The 21470-nt window shown below is 46.3% G+C and overlaps 1 protein-coding gene and 1 non-coding gene across 4 annotated transcripts in view; one reads left to right on the top strand and one right to left on the bottom strand.

The window, feature by feature from the left end:
* The first annotated feature begins 1294 nt into the window (after positions 1-1294).
* Positions 1295-21470, top strand: part of elovl5 (ELOVL fatty acid elongase 5) — a 42215-nt gene continuing 22039 nt past the window's right edge. The window contains exons 1-3 of one of the 3 annotated variants that reach the window (XM_028820727.2): positions 1295-1403; positions 2102-2170; positions 11334-11398. In XM_028820727.2, the coding sequence (XP_028676560.1) occupies positions 11341-11398 (58 nt within the window). In that variant the 5' untranslated portion in view covers positions 1295-1403; positions 2102-2170; positions 11334-11340. The other 2 variants (XM_028820726.2, XM_028820725.2) reach the window with 2 other exon arrangements.
* Positions 5077-5153, bottom strand: trnak-uuu (transfer RNA lysine (anticodon UUU)). Its single transcript has one exon. It is a non-coding gene; the product is annotated as a tRNA-Lys (tRNA).

Raw genomic sequence — 21470 nt, 5'->3', positions numbered from 1 at the left:
GCACATCCCTTTATGAGTGCAGCCTGAAAAACCTCCTGACGGCAGAAAACAGTCCTGGACAGCCCTTCAATTCTCACATTAACTGAGCATATTTCTTGGATTTGGGTGGAAAAGCAGAATACCTGAAGGAAACCAACATGAACAATTTGAGAAACCTAGTGGAATCCCTGCTGGATTCTGGTCCAGCCAGTGCGAACACCTTCTGGGGACAAGGCTCATGCAGGTGTTAAATGTTCTATCCTCATGACGAAGACATTTTACCCAATAAACCTTTCTGATCATGTTTACCTTTCACTTCACTTTACCTTGGATCAGAAAAGACAAAACGGCAGCCTTTGTTGAATTAAAAGGTTTATCACCATCCTCGGGCGGCACGGTGGCGCAGTGGGTAGCGCTGCTGCCTCGCAGTTGGGAGATCTGGGGACCTGGGTTCGATTCCCGGGTCCTCCCTGCGTGGAGTTTGCATGTTCTCCCCGTGTCTGCGTGGGTTTCCTCCCACAGTCCAGAGACATGCAGGTTAGGTGGATTGGCGATTCTAAATTGGCCCTAGTGTGTGCTTGGTGTGTTTGTGTGTGTCCTGTGGTGGGTTGGCACCCTGCCCAGGATTGTTTCCTGCCTTGTGCCCTGTGTTGGCTGGGATTGGCTCCAGCAGACCCCCGTGACCCTGTGTTCGGATTCAGCGGGTTGGAAAATGGATGGATGGATCACCATCCTCACGGACAAGAAAGGGGAATTGGTAACAATGCCAGCAGAACGTCTAGGGCAATGCACTTAAAGGGTAGCAAAATAGATGATTTCACTTGGAGAGCCCTCCACAAGTCATTAGGTTCTGCTGGACTCAGTAACTACCAATAAGAAAGGAAATGCTATTTGCACATGGTGGCTAAGGGGTCAAACTGTAGGACTGTGGTGTCCTCAAACAGCGGTTATATTTCAAGTTTCTTGTGTATGCATCCGACTAGGAGGACGGCACTAATACCTACAGTATGTAGATTAGCGGTGTCGTTGAACGAGGAAGCGTTTCAGACAGACCGCTGCCTCTTCTTTCTCACACTCTAGACGACGGAACCCCAAGGTTACACCATTTCAACCCAGTCTAAAGAAGTCATTCTGACTCCCCGTAATGTATTCGTGTTTCAGAAACCTCGCCTTCTTAACGGGCTGCTCGCAAATCCGTCAGATCTCCCTTTCTCTCCCCGGCCATTACAGCGCCGTTCATCTTTCCGCTTTTACTTTTCAGCGTGCGCAAATCACCGAGCAGTCTCGCCCCGCCCCCCGTGCCGTCAGGCGGCACTGATTGGCCATCGCAGACGCCAGATGAATGGGGTGACGAAGCCGAGTCCTCTCGAGCAGTCCAGCCCGAAATCCGCTACGGGTTTCTTTTTAAAGCTAGCGGTTAAAGGGTGAGGTAATGATCGGCTGAGTCGTAGCAGTCGCCGTACTCCTTCGTATATTTGAAAGTGTTCAGTTAGGAAAAGTGGTGTGGCAACAAACCACGGCGTCCCCTGGAAGAACGAAAGACGCACAGTTTTAAGTTTCATTCTAGAAGCTTCCTCCGCGAGCCAAATTCAAGTTTACAAGTGAGCCATTGTTTAGGTGTTTGGCAGTCTTCCTCTTCGCGTTCTTTTACTGTGCATTTGGAGAACATAATACGTCACGCCACATCGCCTTCATCGCAGCGTCAGACTGTTTTAACAGTTTAAGAAGAAGTTAGCCTTCGGAGCACAAGTGTCGGTTAAAGAAAGTCGCGAGAATGACAGGCGCTACTTTGGCTCCGTGCTTTTCGGAATCGACAAATCGAGAGAAACGAGGAAATGCGACTCCTCGCCGTGCTGTGCAGGGTACGCGAGGAACCGGCGTGTCCTCCCTCGTGCATCAAGTCTACGGAAGTCTTTTTAGGTCGGCCCCTCGCACTCATCTGTCAGCCCCGACCCGCTGGCTGGCAGTACGCCCGCCTGCCCGCGATGACGTCCCCGCCGCCGCCAGTGCCAGTCGAAGCAGGAGGAGAATCACATGTGCGCATCTTCTCCCGTTGGCTCCAGGTGCAGCGGGCCACAGCTCTGTGCTCATCTTTCTGTCTCTCGCTTTTTTTTCCCCGCAGGCATCAAGTTGAAAACCGCCGAGAGCCCGGAGAGTCAACTTTCTAACAGCATTACGCTGGTGGGATAAGGTAAGAAAGACTTTCCATGAAGCCATGCGATCGGCATCTGCTGCGCACCATTTTTATCCACCAGGCTAGGCTTGTGTTGAACGCGGTTACTTCCAAACTCCAGCAGTCGCTTCTTTTTCCGGGCGAGTGCTTGTAGTAGAAGGACTGAGCTGGGCTCCGGATGGACACGACCCGCACAAGAGGTGTGGGGCTTCAGTTCGTGTCAAACGTGTTTGCTTTAGACAGGCAGGCAGGCAGGAGTTAAAAAAGTTCAGGAAGTCGAAGGAGTCCTTGGCGTCGCATCTCTTGCTGTTAGAGGGGGTCTTTCGACTGTCCGTCCGTCAAGTGACCGAGCCCGCTCGATCTGATCGCATCGTTGCCTGGGCGTGTCTCGAGCCTTCGAGGCGCCTCCACCCTTCAGTGAATATTCTTTGAGACCGTAAAACAAAGACGACAGCACTTTTAAGGTAACGGATGGCCCCGGGGGACTGTCGGTGGGGCCACCCTTGAGCGTCACAAAGGCGGCATCGGTGCCCCGGGCGTGTGTCGTGGAGCGGAGAGGCTGACTGTCATCCGCGCCGATGCGTTTACCTTTGAACGCCTCTGGTTGGCACCGAGCTGCCACTTGTGATGTTTACGTCGTCTTTGTGTGCCACCTGTGTATTTCCATGGCCACCTGAGATTTGGTTTCGGCGAGTGACTCGCGGTGGTCCTAAAGCGGTGTCTTTGTGACGCTCATGTCAAGGAGTTCACGGATTCTCGTCCATGTGCTCCTTAACTTGATTTGGCCTTTTATCATAGCAGAGCAGTTGGCTTTCTGGCAGATTTGGGCCATTGTTCCAGTTGATTTAACGTCATGTTTACAAGGTGGTGTTAACATATTTCTTAAGATGAACATTCCAGAAAACTTTATTTCCAGGTGCAGATTTTATTTTTGTGTGCTTTTTATTATGATTCCTTATATGAATCCAGCATCTTTTCTGTACTTTTAGCTTAAGAATTAATTGGCCATTCTAGTGGAGTAATGCTTTTAAAACTTGTATTGCTACATCATTCTCTTTTGTATTTCGTTTTAAAAGCACACCCGATGGAAGGAGAGTTTGTGTGGTTAGGTTCAGCCTCGCTTCTTCTCGTGTGGTTTCTGTTCCTGGGTCGCCGCAGTTCCACACATTTACAGATGCAAGGCAGTAGCTGAGGAGGACACAACATGTCATTCATACATCATAAGCACAGGAGTGTGTCTTGGATTTATTAGCTTAGTGCTGAAATAAGAAATTGGAGAATCTCGTCATTTGTATGAAAAACCCAACCAGTAGCCCAGCAGAGCAATGCAAGAGCAGGTACAGGGTGGTCTTGTGTTACATTATTATGTTTATTAGACCTAAAAGGAGTAGTTGGACCAAGTGAGAACTCTGGCACCCATTTTTGGAGCCGGTCATCTTGTCTGCCGCACTACTTGGTAAAGTAAGCCACATCCAGTGTCACTACCAATGACTCTTATCTTGTCAGAATTTAACCCTGAAATAGCATCCATCTGTGCCCCCTTACTTGCCAAGGGACATGCTGCGAACGATGGGAGGTAACGTGCTAAATGAACCCATTTCTGACTTTTAAACCCCACAATCCTTCACTTCTTTGGGACTTTGTCGTGCTCTTTAGTCGCCTGTCAGGTGGGTTGTGTAATGTCTGCATGAACACGGCCTTCTCGTCATGACACGTGGCCGCTGTGTAATACAACATTTTGCCCTTTTTTTGCTTCTCTGCACTGGTTGTGTAAGTGATTTTCAGTTCTGTCTGTTCAGCTCCTACTTTGTAGGTTTAGACCTTCCCTTATCTCATCGTGTCAGTCTGGTTGCTATGCACAATATTTCAGTTCTCCTTATTTCCGGGTGTTTTTATATGGCGCTCTTGACTGCGCCCAGGCTGACAGCACTTGCTCAAGTTTCAAGGTTCGGCTTTTACAGATAAACTGACAATAAACCGACAGCCCTGGAATGAGCACCAGGCTTTGCCTGATATGCACTCTGCCGCTTTATTGCGCTGATCAGCTTGCATATCAATGCCAAAAATGTCTAGCGCCTTTGCAGTAAATCAGAGCCGAAAGAAATCTTGTGTGTAAGAGAGAAGATGTTGATGAGAGCCTCCAAAAAGTGCACTCTCAGTTGGGGTGTCCCATCTTCTCAGATGCTGTCCCGATCATTTGGTGTGTGGTAGATGATTGTCTTCATCTCTAAATGTATTATCTGACAAGGTGTCTAAGGATTTTAGAGCTCCTATCATGATAATGCATTTGTTTGGTGCACTTACTGTGCATTTCAGACTGTTTGCTAAGCCAGTCGTGATGGGAGAGAATATCCTGTAGGTCTGCCATTTTGGTTTTTTTCTTCCTTGCGTCTTATCAAAGTTGTTTGACTTCTCGTCCTTGGTGAGCTCTTTCTGGGTGCTTTGCAATGGGACGCCACCTTGTTTCATCCTCCTCTAGTAGTTCGATGACTTAAACTGGGGACTATTTGAGTGTGTGCAGTCAAAGCAGGAAGGACTGGAGGATTTCGCCAAGTGGCACTCACACGTTTGTTTTCTTGAGTTCTCTGCTGTCATCGGTCAGCCTAACGTGTACATCGTTGTCATGTACTAAGAGATTGCGATACGCTTTAGAAATACACAGAGTGACCGTGCTGGGTTGGTGTCGTCATAAGCATCTTCAGTACAACAAACAAGCTTGTCATATCGTAGCTTTTTAAGAACTCGGCACAACTCGTATGTGTCATTTAATAATAATACTAATAATTCTTTACATTTATATTGCGTTTTTCTCACTACTCAAAGCGCTCTCCACAAATGGAGGACCCGGGAAGTGAACCGACAATCTCCTTACTGCAAAGCAGCAGCACTACCACTGTGCCACCTGTGAGGATCAGAGGACAACACGCCCGAGCAGGGACTTGAACCCTGGACCCTCAGATTAAAAGTCTGATGCTGTACCGACTGAGCTATCCACAAAGGTCAAGTTGGACCATGAGCCTTTTCTCATCCAGCCTTTTCACAGATCTGACATGCAGTGTGAGATTGGTCCGACTTCGACATTTTACTTTGTGTGTGAAGTTACTGCTGATTCCAAATTGAGTGTGTGGTGGGCCTGTGATGGGCTTGTGCTGTTGTAAGCGTTGCTGCTGAAACAGACTTTGATTACGACATTGGAAAGGTTAAACTGTTAATTTGAATGATGAATTGAAATAATGATAATTGTATGAAAATCATTAGAATGTCAACAATTCACACACTTAATGAACTCATTGACAATATTTGTTCATTCTGACATATTGGTTGTCTCTCAATGTCTTCCTTAAAGCTGCTAAACTCGCTTTAGAATTGTGACGTCACTCATGATTGTCAGAGTAAATACAAAACCAGGTCCTCCGTAAACCTCCTGCTTCTTTTCCCTCAGAATTAAACATGCTCTTCATTTTTGTGCACTTCTCACTTTCCAGCCCAGACACAGACGGACCCGACACCAGATGTTCACAACACACTCGGTTTATTTCTCTTTCTTGCACACAGTACACAATCCAGCACCATAAACTCTCACAATTACTCAGTCCTGTACTTTCCTTCTTCTGTCACCTCCACTCCACTCCTCGCAGCTCCGTCCTCTTCCATCCGACTCCGGCTCCCGAGTGGAGAGAGGCGGCCCCTTTTATAAGGCACCCTGATGATCTCCCTCATGCACTTCTTGGTGTGGCGACAGTGCTGCGGTCCAAGGTTCCTTAGTCCTTCGGGCACCTCTATGGCGGTGGCCACGGATCCCCACAGGATTGAGGCTTCCACACAATCCAGGATGGCTGCCCTCTTACGTCCTGGGGAAGGAATTGCCCTTCTCCCCGTCCCCTGCATCTCCAGGCCTCGCACTGCGGCAAGGTCCCCGGCCATCCATCACACTCTGTTCAAGTCTGAAGGCACATTTTCTTTACTTGTGCTGCTTTGGGTGGAGATTTGCATGGTGGTCTCCTTAGTGTGTTTTTTGTTGTTTTGCAGAGCCTTCGCCGTGTGGTCCTCTCATCCTCTCACGGCACTTTGCCACTTGTTCAAGTGGTGTGACATTATTGGGGACAAGGCCAACACCGAAACGCTTAGGAAAAAATCGCATCCCTCTTAGTTGTTTGTGTGTCCGCGACAAAACGAAATAAATAAGCAGGAAAGGAATTGAGCAAAGAAAAAAAAATGGCCCAGTGTAGTAAAAACTATGAATATGTCTGATATCACAACACACGTCAGCCAGCTCTGTGCATCCGAGTGTTCAACAAGGAATACTCCGACAAAGGACATGAAGGTCAAAACCGACACAGTCGGCCCCAGTAAATCCTGACAGAGCGGTTCCGGCCAGCCTGATGCGATGAGCAGAGTGTTGGTGTAAATGAGTAGCCAACTGTGTGAGCAGTATGAACAGAGGGGCTCTTTTTATTTAATGCAAACACAGTCTGGGAGACGAGGGTCCAGCACACATGAATGTGGGGCATTTCCTTGTAACCCTCCTCGGCTCCCTGGCACCACCGCTATGGCTGTTTTCCAAGTTACAGCTTACTTCATGGTGTGTCTTGTATGGTCCATGCAGGCTCTCGTAGACGTCGAATTGAGAACAGTTTTACATGGTGGGGTTAATGACACGACTTGCTGTTCATTTGTTAACAGACAGCTAACTCGGAGTTAAAGTTTGAACAGCCGGCTAACTATTTATTAAGGTTTAACTTTAATCTTCCTGGCTCATGTGGCTTCTCGGGCCTTATTTTATACATACTTTCTTGATGACTGTGAGATGTTAGAACGTGTTATGCCATGTCAACGTTTTGCAACACATTATTCTAAGGCCAGCGACAAGGCCTCATAGTGTGGGAAGGAATGGAGCCGCACTTTCAAGAGACGATGCTGAGTGACGCGTTTGTCTGACCACAGGTGGAAAGAGCAAGAAGGTGACGAAAATGAATTCCATGTTAGGTACTCTAAATGTGCCCGATTGACGGGGTGAATGGACCCGGCAGGCACCTGGCATGCTCTGGCTGCTTTTAGATCCTACACAGTCTTTGGTGCTGACCGAGGACCCCCAGAGCCCAATTAAGTGTGTTCAGAAAATGGACGGAAATAAAATAAGACGCTTTTGGCAGTGGAAGTGCATTTTCAGTTTTTTGTTCTGCAGACTAAATTATCACCATTTTTAAAATCAAGTGTGTGCTCAAAGCATCGCTTAGGACAAATCACAGCAGGACTACATCTTGTGCTGCTAATTGTAAGCTTGGTGGCATTTATTCATAATGCTCGAGTAGTTCACTAAGTGAAGACAAAAATGAGTAGCACGCTCAGGAGCCATGTAAGCGTGGAATGAAGAGTAGAATTTTGGTCAAGTTTTAAGTCTTTGTGTGTTTGTTGTTTATGTGTGTGTTTATGTATGTGTATATATATATATATATATATATATATATATATATATATATAAAATATAGATACAGAAAGCAACAATCTTTTAAAAATACAAAGCTGAGGTTTCAACCCAACTGCTGCTGTACCTTTGCGTTGTCTTTCTTCTGCTGTCACTAACTAGTCTGTGCAGAACAAGCTGGCGCCGTAAGCGTTTCATTCCACTGTGGGCACACGACGATAAACTTCAACCTGAGTAGAACTTCAAGCAGATGTTATAAAAGGTGACATCCATTCATTTGGACTTTTAAATTTAAAGTTAGGGCTTTGCCAGTTATCCTCAGCACCAGTCCTCTTGGGTGTTTACTGCTCTCTGGCTCCTTTTCTTGTCCTTCTGACAAACTGCGTTCTGGACGGTGGGTGAGCTTGGCGCTCATGCTTTGCACATCAGTACTATAATTGAGTTTGACTTTGTTTAAATATCTGTGAGCCCCTCAAATCTTCCAGAGGTGACGAGGCTGCTGTTCATCACATAGAATTATTGCAGGGCTACCACCTTGACCAGAATTTTTTGGCTTATGAAGGAAGGCTTAGTCAGGAAGAAGGTTAGGCAATGAGTCCAGAAATGAGAGAATTAAGAAGAAGTTGTGAAGGCCCACAGTCTTGAGAGAGAATGGAGAGCACTTTTCGTAGAAAATGAAATGTCACCTTACAAATGCAGTCTTATGAATGTTGTCCTTGTTTTGGTCTGGACAGTCGTCATGGTGGACATGCAGCTGAGGCTGGCTGGTGACTTTTGTTGCTTTATATATATATATATATATATATATATATATATATATAAAATATGCTCATTTCATTTTTAATCCTAGTATTGAGTTATTTTACTGTATTTTACATACATACTAGCAAAATACCCACGCTTCGCAGCGGAGAAGTAGTGTGTTAAAGAGGTTATGAAAAAGTAAAGGAAACATTTTAAAAATAACGTAACATGATTGTCAATGTAATTGTGTTGTCATTGTTATGAGTGTTGCTGTCATATATATATATACATATACACATATGTGTATATGTATGTATATATATAATATATTATACAGTAATCCCTCCTCCATCCGCGAAATAAGAAAATCTGCGAAGTAGAAACCATATGTTTATATGGTTATTTTTATATTGTCATGCTTGGGTCACAGATTTGCGCAGAAACACAGGAGGTTGTAGAGAGACAGGAACGTTATTCAAACACTGCAAACAAACATTTGTCTCTTTTTCAAAAGTTTAAACTGTGCTCCATAACAAGACAGAGATGACAGTTCAGTCTCACAATTAAAAGAATGCAAACATATCTTCCTCTTCAAAGGAGTGCGTGTCAGGAGCACAGGCTGTCACAGAGATAGAGAGAAAAGCAAACAAATCAATAGGGCTGTTTGACTTTTAAGTATGCGAAGCACCGCGGCACAAAGCTGTTGAAGGTGGCAGCTCACACCCCCTCTGTCAGGAGCAGAGAGAGACAGAGACAGAGTTTGTTTTTCAATCAAAAATCAATACGTGCCCTTTGAGCTTTTAAGTATGCGAAGCACCGGGCAGCATGTCGTTTCAGGAAGCAGCTGCACAAAAGATAGCAACGTGAAGATAATCTTTCAGCATTTTTAGACGAGCGTCCGTATCGTCTAGGTGTGCGAACAGCCCCCCTGCTCAATCCCCCTACGTCAGGATCAGAGAAAGTCGGCGCAAGAGAGAGAGAGAGAAAAGTAAGTTGGGTAGCTTCTCAGCCATCTGCCAATAGCGTCCCTTGTATGAAATCAACTGGGCAAACCAACTGAGGAAGCATGTACCAGAAATTAAAAGACCTATTGTCCGCAGAAATCCGCGAACCAGCAAAAAATCTGCGATATATATTTAAATATGCTTACATATAAAATCCGCGATGGAGTGAAGCCGCGAAAGGCGAAGCGCGATATAGCGAGGGATCACTGTACACCAGTAACGACGCACTGCTGTAACGATAACGTGCAGTGAATCCACTTGACTTGAGCGTTCCTAGTTTTCCTCCTCTTTCTTTCCCCGTACGTTTACCATTCGTTTGGTCAGAGGTTAATGCACTTGCTGTTTCCTGAGCAGCTCTTCTTGTCTCCCCCCCTAGCGGCCCCCTTCTTCTCTTATTTCGTCGTCATCTTTTCGTGTTAAAACTGATTAAGTCCGTGTTTGTGTTGTAATTACTTAGTATGTTTTCTTTCATTTTTCACTTAAGCTGGCACTTAACTCTTCAATCTGCCTCAAGAATGATTTAAGATATGAAGAGGTAGGGGAAGCGACGGCACAGGTGGTAGGAATGAGAACCGCCATGGCCACTGCCGAGAGTTGATTCTACAATAAAATAATAAAAAGAGGAATAACCCTGGAGGTCAATCATCACCCTGAAAGCGGATAGTAGACGTCACGTTTTATATGTGTACCAAATATCAGGTCAATAGTTCAAATGGTTTGCGAGCTACAGGTGATTTAAAATCCTAGATAGACAAACGAACAGCCACGCTAGAGTATTATATGTAAAGATTTTGAAATTTGTATTGTGGTTTTGTTTACGTGCAGCCATTTTGTGGATGACTTTTTTTTAGCACATTTGAGACATTTTCGGATCTGTGCTTGGCGACTGCACCAAATTCTTAGCTTAGTTTTAAGCGGTGCCAGGGTGGGCGATCCCTTCCATTAAATCTGCTTTTTCAGGATGGACGTTAATGAGTGGCAGATTTTCCAGTGAAGCTCCATAAGGATGCAAAGCACAACACAAGCCGTGTGTTTTTTTTTTTTCCTGCAAAGTTTTATGGGCCTTCATGTTCTGAAATGTCTCAATTCTGTGCTGGGACTGGGAGTGAAATTTAAAGAGCGTACATTAAATGTGAAGGGGGCTCGAGTTCCCTAACCTGCTTGCTGCTTTCAGTGCTTGTAAGTAACGGCACCAAGAAGGTGAGTCGAGCAGCCTAGAAATCTGTTTGTGTTTTATGTAATGGTGGATGAGAAACGATTGACCAGCTGTGTGGTAAAATATCTGAATTAGTGTACATGTCTACTTTAGTAAAGCAGTCATTGAAGGTTGGCTTTGAGTAATCCATCAATACAAGTGAAACAATAAAACATGATAAGGAATGGATTATTAGAAGTAAATGTGATATATTTTAAAATTGAACTGCTGTGCAGAAGTCACCCAGAAATGTAAATCTCATTCAGTTATAATGGTGTAAGAATGCAAGAATACGACATGCACGGCTCAATTCAGCAGGAGCACATCAGTCTTGGCCAAGTCTTAGATGGGTATCGATTTTGACCTTTAATGGTTGGAAGGACCATGAACCAAAGTCCAATTGATCCCACAGCAGGAGTTTGTTGGCGTTGGCGGTGGCGGTGCAATGCCATTCTTTCCCGGTTTGATCCCTGAAAGTAATTATGGCTGAAGAAGACGAAAATGCTGGGGCCTGAACGAAGATGGCCACCCACAGAGGTGCTATGCTTTGTTGTAAAGCGAAGCCTCAGAAAGGCGCCATGCAAATCAAGTGTTATTAGACAAGCGCTCCATCATTCATCATTTTTACTTTGACCACTTTTATCTGCTGCAGGATCATTTTGGGTTGTAGGAGGCACCTTTTGTAACCACTCAGTCCTGACATATTCAAATAGCGTTGCAGTTAAACTCTTAAAACTGTTACAGTGTACTGTATTTAAATCTTGGCTTTTTTTGTATTCCCAGGCAAATAATAGTTTTCTGTTTGCTTTCTAGGCTGGAAATGGAGGCATTCAATCGTGCTACAAATACTTACATAGACTCATGGATGGGACCAAGAGGTGGGTTGTTGACCGAGCTCAAATGTTTGCACCCTCTCTGTAGACATGTAGACTTGCTGTGTGTTGGCTCAGAGTAAAAGTGTGAATTCTTCTAAAACCATAAAAAGATGATTAATAGACACTTTTGGGTGGGAGGGTCCCTACCCACATCTGCAAGGGGCCTTTTGCCAAGTTGGGAAAAACTGACTCACTCAACACTGGTGAACGTCCACAGTGACAATATTGGCAGAACATATCTGCTCAGGGCAAATCCTAACAACAAAGTCATGTAAGGAATGACTTCATGCAAACCACCATTGTGAGAGGCCAAAAAAGCAAACCTTTCTGTTCTTCTTCTATTCCAAGTGTTTGGGAGCCCAACAAGTGGTGATCAGATTTCAATGTCAAGGCCACCTCCCGCCTCCACCAAGAATGTCGTGTTTACGCCTGGCAAACACATCAACAGCTGCTGGCTCAGACGTCTCGGAGTCTTCAATAGGAGTTCAGTATGGGGAGTCGACAGTAGAGTGTGCTGGGAGTGGCAGAAGGGTGGTGGTGAATGGGCAACGAATGTCAGAGTGGGTGGAAAAGTAAAATAAAAGGATGTGCCTCAGAGGAGCGTCACTTGATCAGTGCTGCTGGTGCATGTGAGCCAAATTTAGAAAAGCAGCTTTCTGACTGAATAGAAACAAATCAAAATGGCCAGCAGAAGTGAAATGTGCTGCTGCAGCAGGTGGGGAGATGCAGTTAATGCAATGAGTGCCATTTTCAGACAGAATGTACTGTAAATAGATAGATACTTTATTAATCCCAATGGGAAATTCACATTCTTCAGCAGCAGCATACTGATACAATAAATAATATTAAATTAAAGAATGATAATAATGCAGGTGAAAAAAACAGACAGTAACTATGTATAATGTTAAATATTAACGTTTACCCCCCCTGGTGGAATTAAAGAGTCGCATAGTTTGGGGGAGGAACGATCTCCTCAATCTGTCTGTGGAGCAGGACAGTGACAGCAGTCTGTCGCTGAAGCTGCTCTTCTGTCTGGAGATGATCCTGTTTAGTGGATGCAGTGGATTCTCCATAATTGATAGGAGCCTGCTGAGCGCCCTTCGCTCTGCCACAGATGTTAAACTGTCCAGCTCCATGCCAACAATAGAGCCTGCCTTCCTCACCAGTTTGTCCAGGCGTGAGGCGTCTTTCCTCTTAATGCTGCCTCCCCAGCACACCACTGCGTAGAAGAGGGCGCTCGCCACAACTGTTTGATAGAACATCTGCAGCATCTTATTGCAGATGTTGAAGGAAGCCAGCCTTCTAAGGAAGTATAACCGGCTCTGTCCTTTCTTGCACAGCGCATCAGTATTGGCAGTCCAGTCTAATTTATCATCCAGCTGCACTCCCAGGTATTTATAGGTCTGCAGCATCTGCACACAGTCACCTTTGATGATCACTGGGTCTATGAGGGGTCTGGGCCTCCTAAAATCCACCACCAGCTCCTTGGTTTTGCTGGTGTTCAGGTGTAGGTGGTTTGAGTCGGACCATTTAACAAAGTCATTGATTAGGTCCCTATACTCCTTCTCCAGCCCATTCCTGATATAGCCCGCGATAGCAGTGTCATCAGCGAACTTTTGCACATGGCAGGACTCCGAGTTGTATTGGAAGTCCGATGTATATAGGCTGAACAGGACCGGAGAAAGTACAGTCCCCTTGTGGCGCTCCTGTGTTGCTGACCACAATGTCAGACGTGCAGTTCCCAAGACGCACATACTGAGGTCTGTCTTTAAGATAGTCCACGATCCATGCCACTAGGTATGAATCTAATCCCATCTCTGTCAGCTTGTCCCTAAGGAGCAGAGGTTGGATTGTGTTGAAGGCGCTAGAGAAGTCTAGAAACATAATTCTTACAGCACCACTGCCTCTGTCCAAGTGAGAAAGGGATCGGTGTAGCATGTAGATGATGGCATCTTCCGCTCCCACCTTCTCCTGATATGCAAACTGCAGAGGGTCAAGGGCGCGTTGAACCTGTGGCCTAAGGTGGTGAAGCAGCAGCCTCTCCATGGTCTTCATCACATGTGATGTCAGAGCAACAGGCCGAAAGTCATTCAGCTCACTAGGACGTGATACCTTTGGGACTGGGGTGATACAAGATGTTTTCCAAAGCCTCGGGACTCTCCCCTGTTCCAGGCTCAGGTTGAAGATGCGCTGTAGAGGGCCCCCCCAGCTCCAATGCACAGACCTTCAGCAGTCGTGGCGATACTCCATCTGGACCCGCTGCTTTGCTGGCACGAAGTCTCCTCAGCTCTCTGCTCACTTGCGCTGTTGTAATTATGGGTGGGGATGTCTCTCCTATGCTGGTATCAGCAGAAGGATGTGTGGAGGGTGCAGTACTCCGAGGTGAGAGTGAGAGTGGGTTAGGGTGGTCAAACCTGTTAAAAAAGTTGTTCATTTGGTTTGCTCTCTTCACGTCTCTCTCAATGGTGGCACCCCGCTTCGAGCTGCAGCCAGTGATGATCTTCATCCCATCCCACACTTCCTTCATGCTGTTATTCTGCAACTTCTGCTCCAGCTTTCTCCTGTACTGCTCCTTCGCCGCCCTGAGCTGGACTCGGAGTTCCTTCTGCATGCGCTTGAGCTCATGCTGATCACCGTCTATAAAAGCCCTTTTCTTCTGATTCAAAAGGCCCTTGATGTCACTTGTAATCCATGGCTTGTTGTTAGCATAGCAGCATACTGTTCTTACTGGAACTACAATGTCCATACAGAAGTTGATGTAGTCAGTAGTGCAGTCAACAACTTCCTCAATGTTCTCACTATAAGATCCCTGCAGGATATCCCAGTCTGTAGTTCCAAAACATTCTTTCAGAGCCTTCTCAGCCTCCGGAGTCCACTTCCCGAATGATCGTGTGGTTGTAGGTAGGACTCTAACTTTTGGTTTATAGTGAGGCTGAAGCAGAACCAGGTTATGATCTGCTTTCCCAAGCGCAGGCAGCGGGGTGGCGCTGTATGCGTCTTTAACGTTTGCATACAGTAAATCAATAGTCTTATTTCCCCGGGTGTTACAGTCCACATACTGGGAGAATGCAGGTAATGTTTTGTCCAGCGTCACATGGTTAAAGTCTCCAGCGATTAGCACAAGCGCCTCAGGGTGCTGCGTTTGTAACTTAGCAACAGCGGAATGGATGATGTCACTCGCTGACTCCTCGTCTGCCCGAGGAGGGATGTACACAATGACGTGTCCAAACTCTCTGGGCAAGTAGTAGGGACGTAAACTTATGGCCAACAGTTCGATGTCCCTGCAGCAAGTGGAGATTTTGACGTTAACATGTCCAGAGTTACACCACCGTGTATTAACATAGAGAGCGAGTCCTCCTCCTTTGTGCTTACCACAGGTACTTGCATCTCTGTCCGCTCTAACTGTGCTAAACCCGGGTAGCTCCACGTTGGCATCTGGGATGGTGTTATTTAGCCACGTTTCGCAGAAACACAACAAACTGCATTCTCTGTAGGTCCTTACATTTTTCACCAGCGCAGCCAGTTCGTCGATCTTATTTGAGATTGAGTTCACATTCCTCAGAATCACAGAAGGCACCGAAGGCTTGAAACACCACTTTCTCGCAAGCCGCTTCTTTTTTAGCTTAGTGCCGGCTCTGCTGCCACGATACCGCCTTCTTACCTCGTCGGGTAAATATGGAACCACACCGGCACTGGCATTTGTTCTCAGCGCCCGAAGTTGAGTACTTGAATAGGCGAGTCTCGGCGTGTTAAAATCCATGCCCACGTTGTAAAAGTAAGTGTGTCCAGGGAAGGAATCCACATAAAATAAAGTAATAGGAGTGATCAATAAATAAACATAGGAAAAATAAAAGTAGAAAAGTACACATACATATACAGTCATACACGGAGCTGCTGAAAAGGCTGCCACTCACGGCGGCGCCGGATGCACATCAAATAGTTCAGATGGCCCAGATGAGACTGTATTGCTGGAGATGATGGTGTGTAGCGATCAGCTCTTGTGCTTCAGCGTTTTGATAAGATCTGCAGACAGGAACTTTACATTGGTCTGGTGGTCAGGTCTAGAGGTCAGGTCTGGATCACGACCAGTCTGGGAGGACTAGCCTCTAGAATAGGCACATTATCTGTACTCGTCTGAGGAAGAGGCCGATTGTGTAGGTCCAAGGGTCCGTCAGACGTCTGTAATAATCAGTTTTACATGAGATGACAGAGATACGTGTCACCAGGGTGAGAGGAGTGTCACCGGTGAACAGATTTAGTCCGACTGGTAGCTGTTAGAAGCTGAGTTTCTCTCTGCATTAAGCCAATTGAGAACATTGCAGCAGCGTTCCATCTTTACCCATAAACAAGATGTAAAGCAGAACGAAGCCTCATTAAGAAGGCCACAGTGTACTCTTCAGTTTGATAATTAGTTTAATTCGGTTAATTCAATCTTTTGTCCGAGCGCTTTGAGTGACTTCTGTGTTATCTTGAAAAACTCCTGTGAAGAGCTGATTTGGTGCCAATAAAAAAAACAAAATTGCACATCGGAAGAAAAGGAGTCGATCTCAACTGATGACAGGAGGCATTGGACATCTACGTAACACGTTTTAAATGACGGCTGGGCGACCAAGTCAGAACCTATCCATGGTAGCACTGGGCACAAGGCAGGAAATGGCGCTTTGTAGGCCGCTCACTCGCCCATCCACGCCCGCACACATACCAGGGCCAGTTTAAGGCTACCAGCTAAACTAAGTGGCATACATGTGGGGTGTAAAATCCGGGCAGAAGCACAAGAGAATGCAAACAGCACACAGATAGCAACTGGGCACAAAGGTCAGTCCCAGGAAAGCAGTTCAGAATATCTCAAGGATGTAAGCAAAGGCAACACAACTGTAGTATAAAAGTGCAAGATAAGGCACGCAGCAAGTAGTGTTAGGCGATATAACATCACGGAGTCGAAGTAAAGAGTGGGGAGAGCAGGCCAGGTCACTTCTTGGCAAGTAGCATGGAGAGTTGAGACTTGTATAGTGAGAAATGGCATAGGAACACTCGGTTTAGGTTTGGTCATCACGCTCAGCGAAGTCTGCGTGACTGGGCTCAATCCATCCTGCTTCTGTCAATCCGTCCATTTGGTCACTGGCACATACACAATCGCCCCTTTGCATAGATGCCACTTTTAGAGCCGACACTTGCGACTGCCCTCCATAGTTAAGAGCCTAGGTTGATGGTAAGCGTAATTCCTTGTGTGACCTTTGACATCTCGCTCAACCAGCAGTTCGTAAAGCTCTGCCTCCCGTTGCTTTAGGTTACTGCTGAGCGTCCAGAGGCTCTGCTGTAGAGCTGAAGCCTCTCAGGGTGTTGGCAGAGGGCCTTCTTAATCGGCGCAGTCCCGGGTAAGCAGCTGGCCCTCCACACACGCGCTTTGCACATTGCAGAAGAGCACAACTGTTGCAGAGCTGTGGGTTGGACTGCCATTGGATATTTTTATTGTTGGATGTACAACATGGATAGGCAATTGGACAACCCTGCCCTCTGATTGTAATGATCTAAGTAAGGCAGCTGGTGTCCACTTCAAATTGACGTATCTGGCTTGCCAAGTTTGGCATATTAATAAATAATATTAGTGAGGCTCATACTCATCATGCAGCGCTGCGAATATGAAAGCAAACTTTTTCATTCCATTATTACAAGGCAGGCTCTCCATGACATCAACACATGTCCCACACTTTTCACATGCCTGCATTCCTCATTTCCCAGAAGGCTCAGGGGTGCACTCGAGGTATGGCCAATTAGATCGTGTGAGGCGGCTTTGTTTGGGCCTCAGTCTTGTGGCGAATGCAAAGTGTGGGTTAGCATGATGGGAGCAAGTCTTGTACAGGTTAGAGATCTTCAGTATCCTGGGAGTGTCCAGAGTTGTAAATGTCCCGCTGTTCAAATGTGTGCACCTTAACTTAATAAGGCGCGTTCATCACCTAAAATCTTACATTTAATGAAGGTCAGCTCAGAGAAGGAGGCGTCGTTTGCCTGAATGCGAACATTATTTTGTTTGCTGCTGCGTTTATTGAAATGTGTGCGTGAACGTCGACTTTGTTGGACTTGTGGTGTTCAGATAGACAGAACTTGATTTGTCTCCAGGGGTTTTGCTCCTGATTGGGTTTATTGGTTGCTGCTAAAGAGCTGTGCAGCAAATGGTGGTTTGTGCTGCCTTTCTGTTGGCCCACGAGCAACGGTAAGCATGGCCATCAATGCCTGTAACAGCTCTCAAGATCGGCTTTGTCTCGAGAACAAGCCAACGCAGTTTATCCCTCTCTCATCACCTAACATTTGAGAAGTATGGCGACATCTGAAGCTCCAAAGAACTGCTCCTGTCTCCCATAATGCATGGTAGCGTCTTCAGTGTATCTGTGTTTCCCTCTTTGCAGAAAGTCTTTCTAATGTTTATGCCACATTCACCCTTAGCTGGCATCCATTTGTGCCCCAGATTCTTGCTGAAGAGCTCATTTTTTAACATCTTCATCATCATCGTAGTTTAAACTTCTAATTGGTGTCCTCTCAGTCTTTGTTTCTTGAGAATTTCCCCACTAGTCATGTAAACCTTTGCACATGCAGTGTAGTCTCTGCTTGGACAACTGAAACTGGAAAGTCACAAAAGCAAACATTTTTTTGTCCGTTACGAGATAAGAATGACCAAGACACTGACAGAGCCTCCCTCAACACCGCGCGCCTTGGCTTTTTTGTTTTTGCTGCTTCACATTCATCACAGTGCAGGGTGCGGCAAGGAAAAGGGACGCTCATCTCACCTGCCGTAGCACAAGAAGAAGTGAGACGCGCACTTTCTGTTTGCACTTCTCACATCCTTTTTCCTGCTGCTTTCGTGTCCTGATGAGCTCTGCGTTTTTTTGTCTTGCACACCTTACTGAGCTGCTTCCTCCTTTGCAGCATCTTTTTTAAACTCCTTAAAAATCGACTGTAAAGTTCTCGTAATCATCTTATTGCTCCTGAATGTTTGTTTTTGCCTTGTGCATAGGTGCCCACTGCCACAGGACCCTCCCCGCACCTGTAGGCTTTGCCACCATAGTGTGCCTTGCTGAGATTAGACGGGACACTTAGTGGTTTTTATAAATGGCCGTCTGACACGTGCTGTACTCTCATCACTGCATGCTTACTTTGTGGTATCCACTCCATATTATTACTGAGTATTACAAGGGTCTTGGTGGTCTTCTTAATCTCTTCATTCAGACTGCGTACAGCAGTATTTTAAACAGCTTTGGGGCGACACAACACTCCATGCCATGAGGAAGTCTGATGCATCAGAACACACTTGTGAGGTCCCACCTGAGTCTTCACATGACAAGAAGGCTGGAGAAGGTCCATAGAAAGTGACCTGGCTGGTTGTGGAATGGCAGTGTTTAAGTGGTGGGCAGAAGGACGTGGGTTAGAGGTGACCGTGGTTTGGAGTGTTGTGACACACATGGACACTCTGAAGGAGCAGAGATTTAGTGAAGCTGAAAGTAGGTGCCTTCACCTTCTCAAACTCTTCTTATGCAGCCACCCTTTTAAGGATTCTGTTGTGTTCTGGTTGGTGCCGGAGGGAGATTGTCTTTGGTTTTTTTTTGATAAGGTCATTTTGATTTTTTTTAACCAATTTATAATGCTGGATTGGTGCCAAGTCCAGGGCTCTTCCCTACATGGCACTCGCGCTGCTGGGATAGGCTGAGGCCTCCAACACCCTAAATGAGTTTCGGCAGGTTTGAGAGCGTTAGGGTTATGTTGCACTATTGGCCTTACTGTGGACAGGTTACAATATTGATTTACGGAATATTCGGAATGGTCTCGACTTCTGTGAGGTGCCTGTCGTGCACGTTTAAAAAAAGAACATCAGTCACGAAACATCAAAGAAAACACGAGACGAGTGGGTTTGTGTGCTTAGGCACTTTGTGACGAGTGTATTTGAGAACCATGGCAGAGTTAAGCTGCTGGTGGTGGTCCATCAACAGGGGTCTTCCAGCTAGACTGATGCTGCCTTATAGCTGTCCTTGTACTTATGGTGACAGCTCCCGTGACCTGCGACTCTGCTGTAGGCCTCACTGACTAGACGAACATGGAGGATGTCAATGGTCGTATGACCGGTGAATGGGTGAGCTGCGCAGGTGACGTAGGCTTGTCTTTGGCCTTTTTTAACTGTGGCGGTGAGCGTCCCGCTGTGCTGCGGTGTTTATCCGCTCTCTTGCTGTGCTTCAGAGGTTTGGCACCATGACAGGCCTTTTGTTTTTTTGTCTTTTTCATTTTTGCTCCATATGTTATCACAGCTGATTTATGTAAAATGAGGTTGTGAAGTTACCAGAGGACCACCAGTTAGGTTTAGGGTGATCTCTTTGAACAGGATGTCCAGGGGTGTCGACATGGACGTGGAAGGGCCAGCTGGGACAGGCGTCTGCTGTTCGTGCCCAGACATGTGTGACCAACGTCGTACTATGGCATGAATGCGGACGCTGTCTGAAGTACAGGATTGGTCTCGGCTTTTGTCCATTAAACCAGCATTCTGGTGTCTGCTTCATGGCAGGTTTCCTCCGCCAAGGACAGGATACAGGAAGTGTGGGGAAAACCTCGCGAGCCTCCGTAAAGAGCCGAGCCAGTAACGTGTGTGCTTGTCTTGTTCACTGTGGCCCATGATGTCGAGGCGCTGTGTGTCGGTAGAGGACGTGAAGGGCACAAGGCGGCCTTTTTTGAAGGCTGTTGTTAAAATACGAATGTGGCCTTTTATCAGTTAGGAGCTCTCTGCTGTTTGTTTGGCCTCTTCCTCTGCACTCTGACGTCACATGTCACTCCACTCCATAGAGGACTTTAACATCTCAAAGGGCGCTCTTAACCTGGAATGTAATTATTAACCTTGTGTCAAAATTGTCATTTCACAATGGCGGCTCCAAATTGTTGGCAACAGCCAAACACACAAATATTCAAAGAGGAATTGGATTTGAAAATGTCGCAGTTGTTTGCCTACAGTCTGTGCCACTGGCGCTCTTGTTTTGTGGTTGGTGCCCCAGTGACCTGCTTCATGCGGTCGTCGGCCCTTGTGAAGCTCTGTGATGTGGGACAGCATTGAACTTTGTTTGGTCTGTTTGATTGTGGGTGCGTGTGGTTTGTGTGCCCAATATTCACCCCACTGCCTGATACTTTTTATTTCTATTGACATGAACACCCTGCTTCCATTCTCATCTTCCTTGTGAATCCACCTAAGGCTTGTAAACTTTACAAGGGGCTTTCTTTGGGCTTTCAACTGCCTGGTCGCCTTACAGCACCTCATGACGCCGAGTCTGGACGCAGCAGGCAGGCAGGCGGATGCCCTTGTGTTGTTTCTTCACCAGTTCTCCCAGACTGGCTTTCTGAAAGCTCTGGTCTTGTTTTATGTTTTTGTGCATTTGTGGCTTTTAATCCATTTGCCATTCCATTGCTGTTTCCCTTAGTCAAGGCCTTTTTTTATTTAAAAATCCATCCTGTCCGTTCTCAGTTACCTGTTTGCCATGCCTCTTATGCCAGCTGGACACGAGGGAGGCTTTCATTCAGCAGGCTTTCTTAATCGGCGCTTTCGCTTGCCAGGAGAGCTGGAGAGGAGCAGTTTAGGGCTGAGACACATTGGGTGCCAGCATGGTTGGTGGTGTTGTCCACATGTCCACCTCCAGCACCTTCTGAAGGCGCCACAGCAGTCACTGTGCTTTGTTCTTTTCAGCAGGCTCTTTTTGATTTTGGAGTCTTTAGTTGTTAGCCTGCAGATTACGTTTTGGACTTCAGCTCCCCTATAATTTATAAGCAGAAGTGGCTGACATTGAAATGGTAGGCGCACATTAGCGTATCTTGAGGGCCAGAAACGTGATAACAACATGCAGGCACCCGGGCACCCAGACAAACGTTTGCATGGATTAATGATGAGTGGCTGAGGGCTCGCCCTTTCTCTGAACAAACTGATGATGGAAGTGGTGGCGAGACGATTTTTAGCCACCAAAAACAAAAGAGCTGACACTTGAATTGTTGCTGACCTTCAACATCTTGGGGGGGTTTACCATGGGATTGCAAGCAAAGCCTTTTCACTTGGCCG

The sequence above is a fragment of the Erpetoichthys calabaricus genome, chromosome 15, assembly GCF_900747795.2.
Source record: "Erpetoichthys calabaricus chromosome 15, fErpCal1.3, whole genome shotgun sequence".
Classification (NCBI taxonomy): domain Eukaryota; kingdom Metazoa; phylum Chordata; class Cladistia; order Polypteriformes; family Polypteridae; genus Erpetoichthys; species Erpetoichthys calabaricus.
This window is presented reverse-complemented; position numbering and strand designations above follow the sequence as displayed.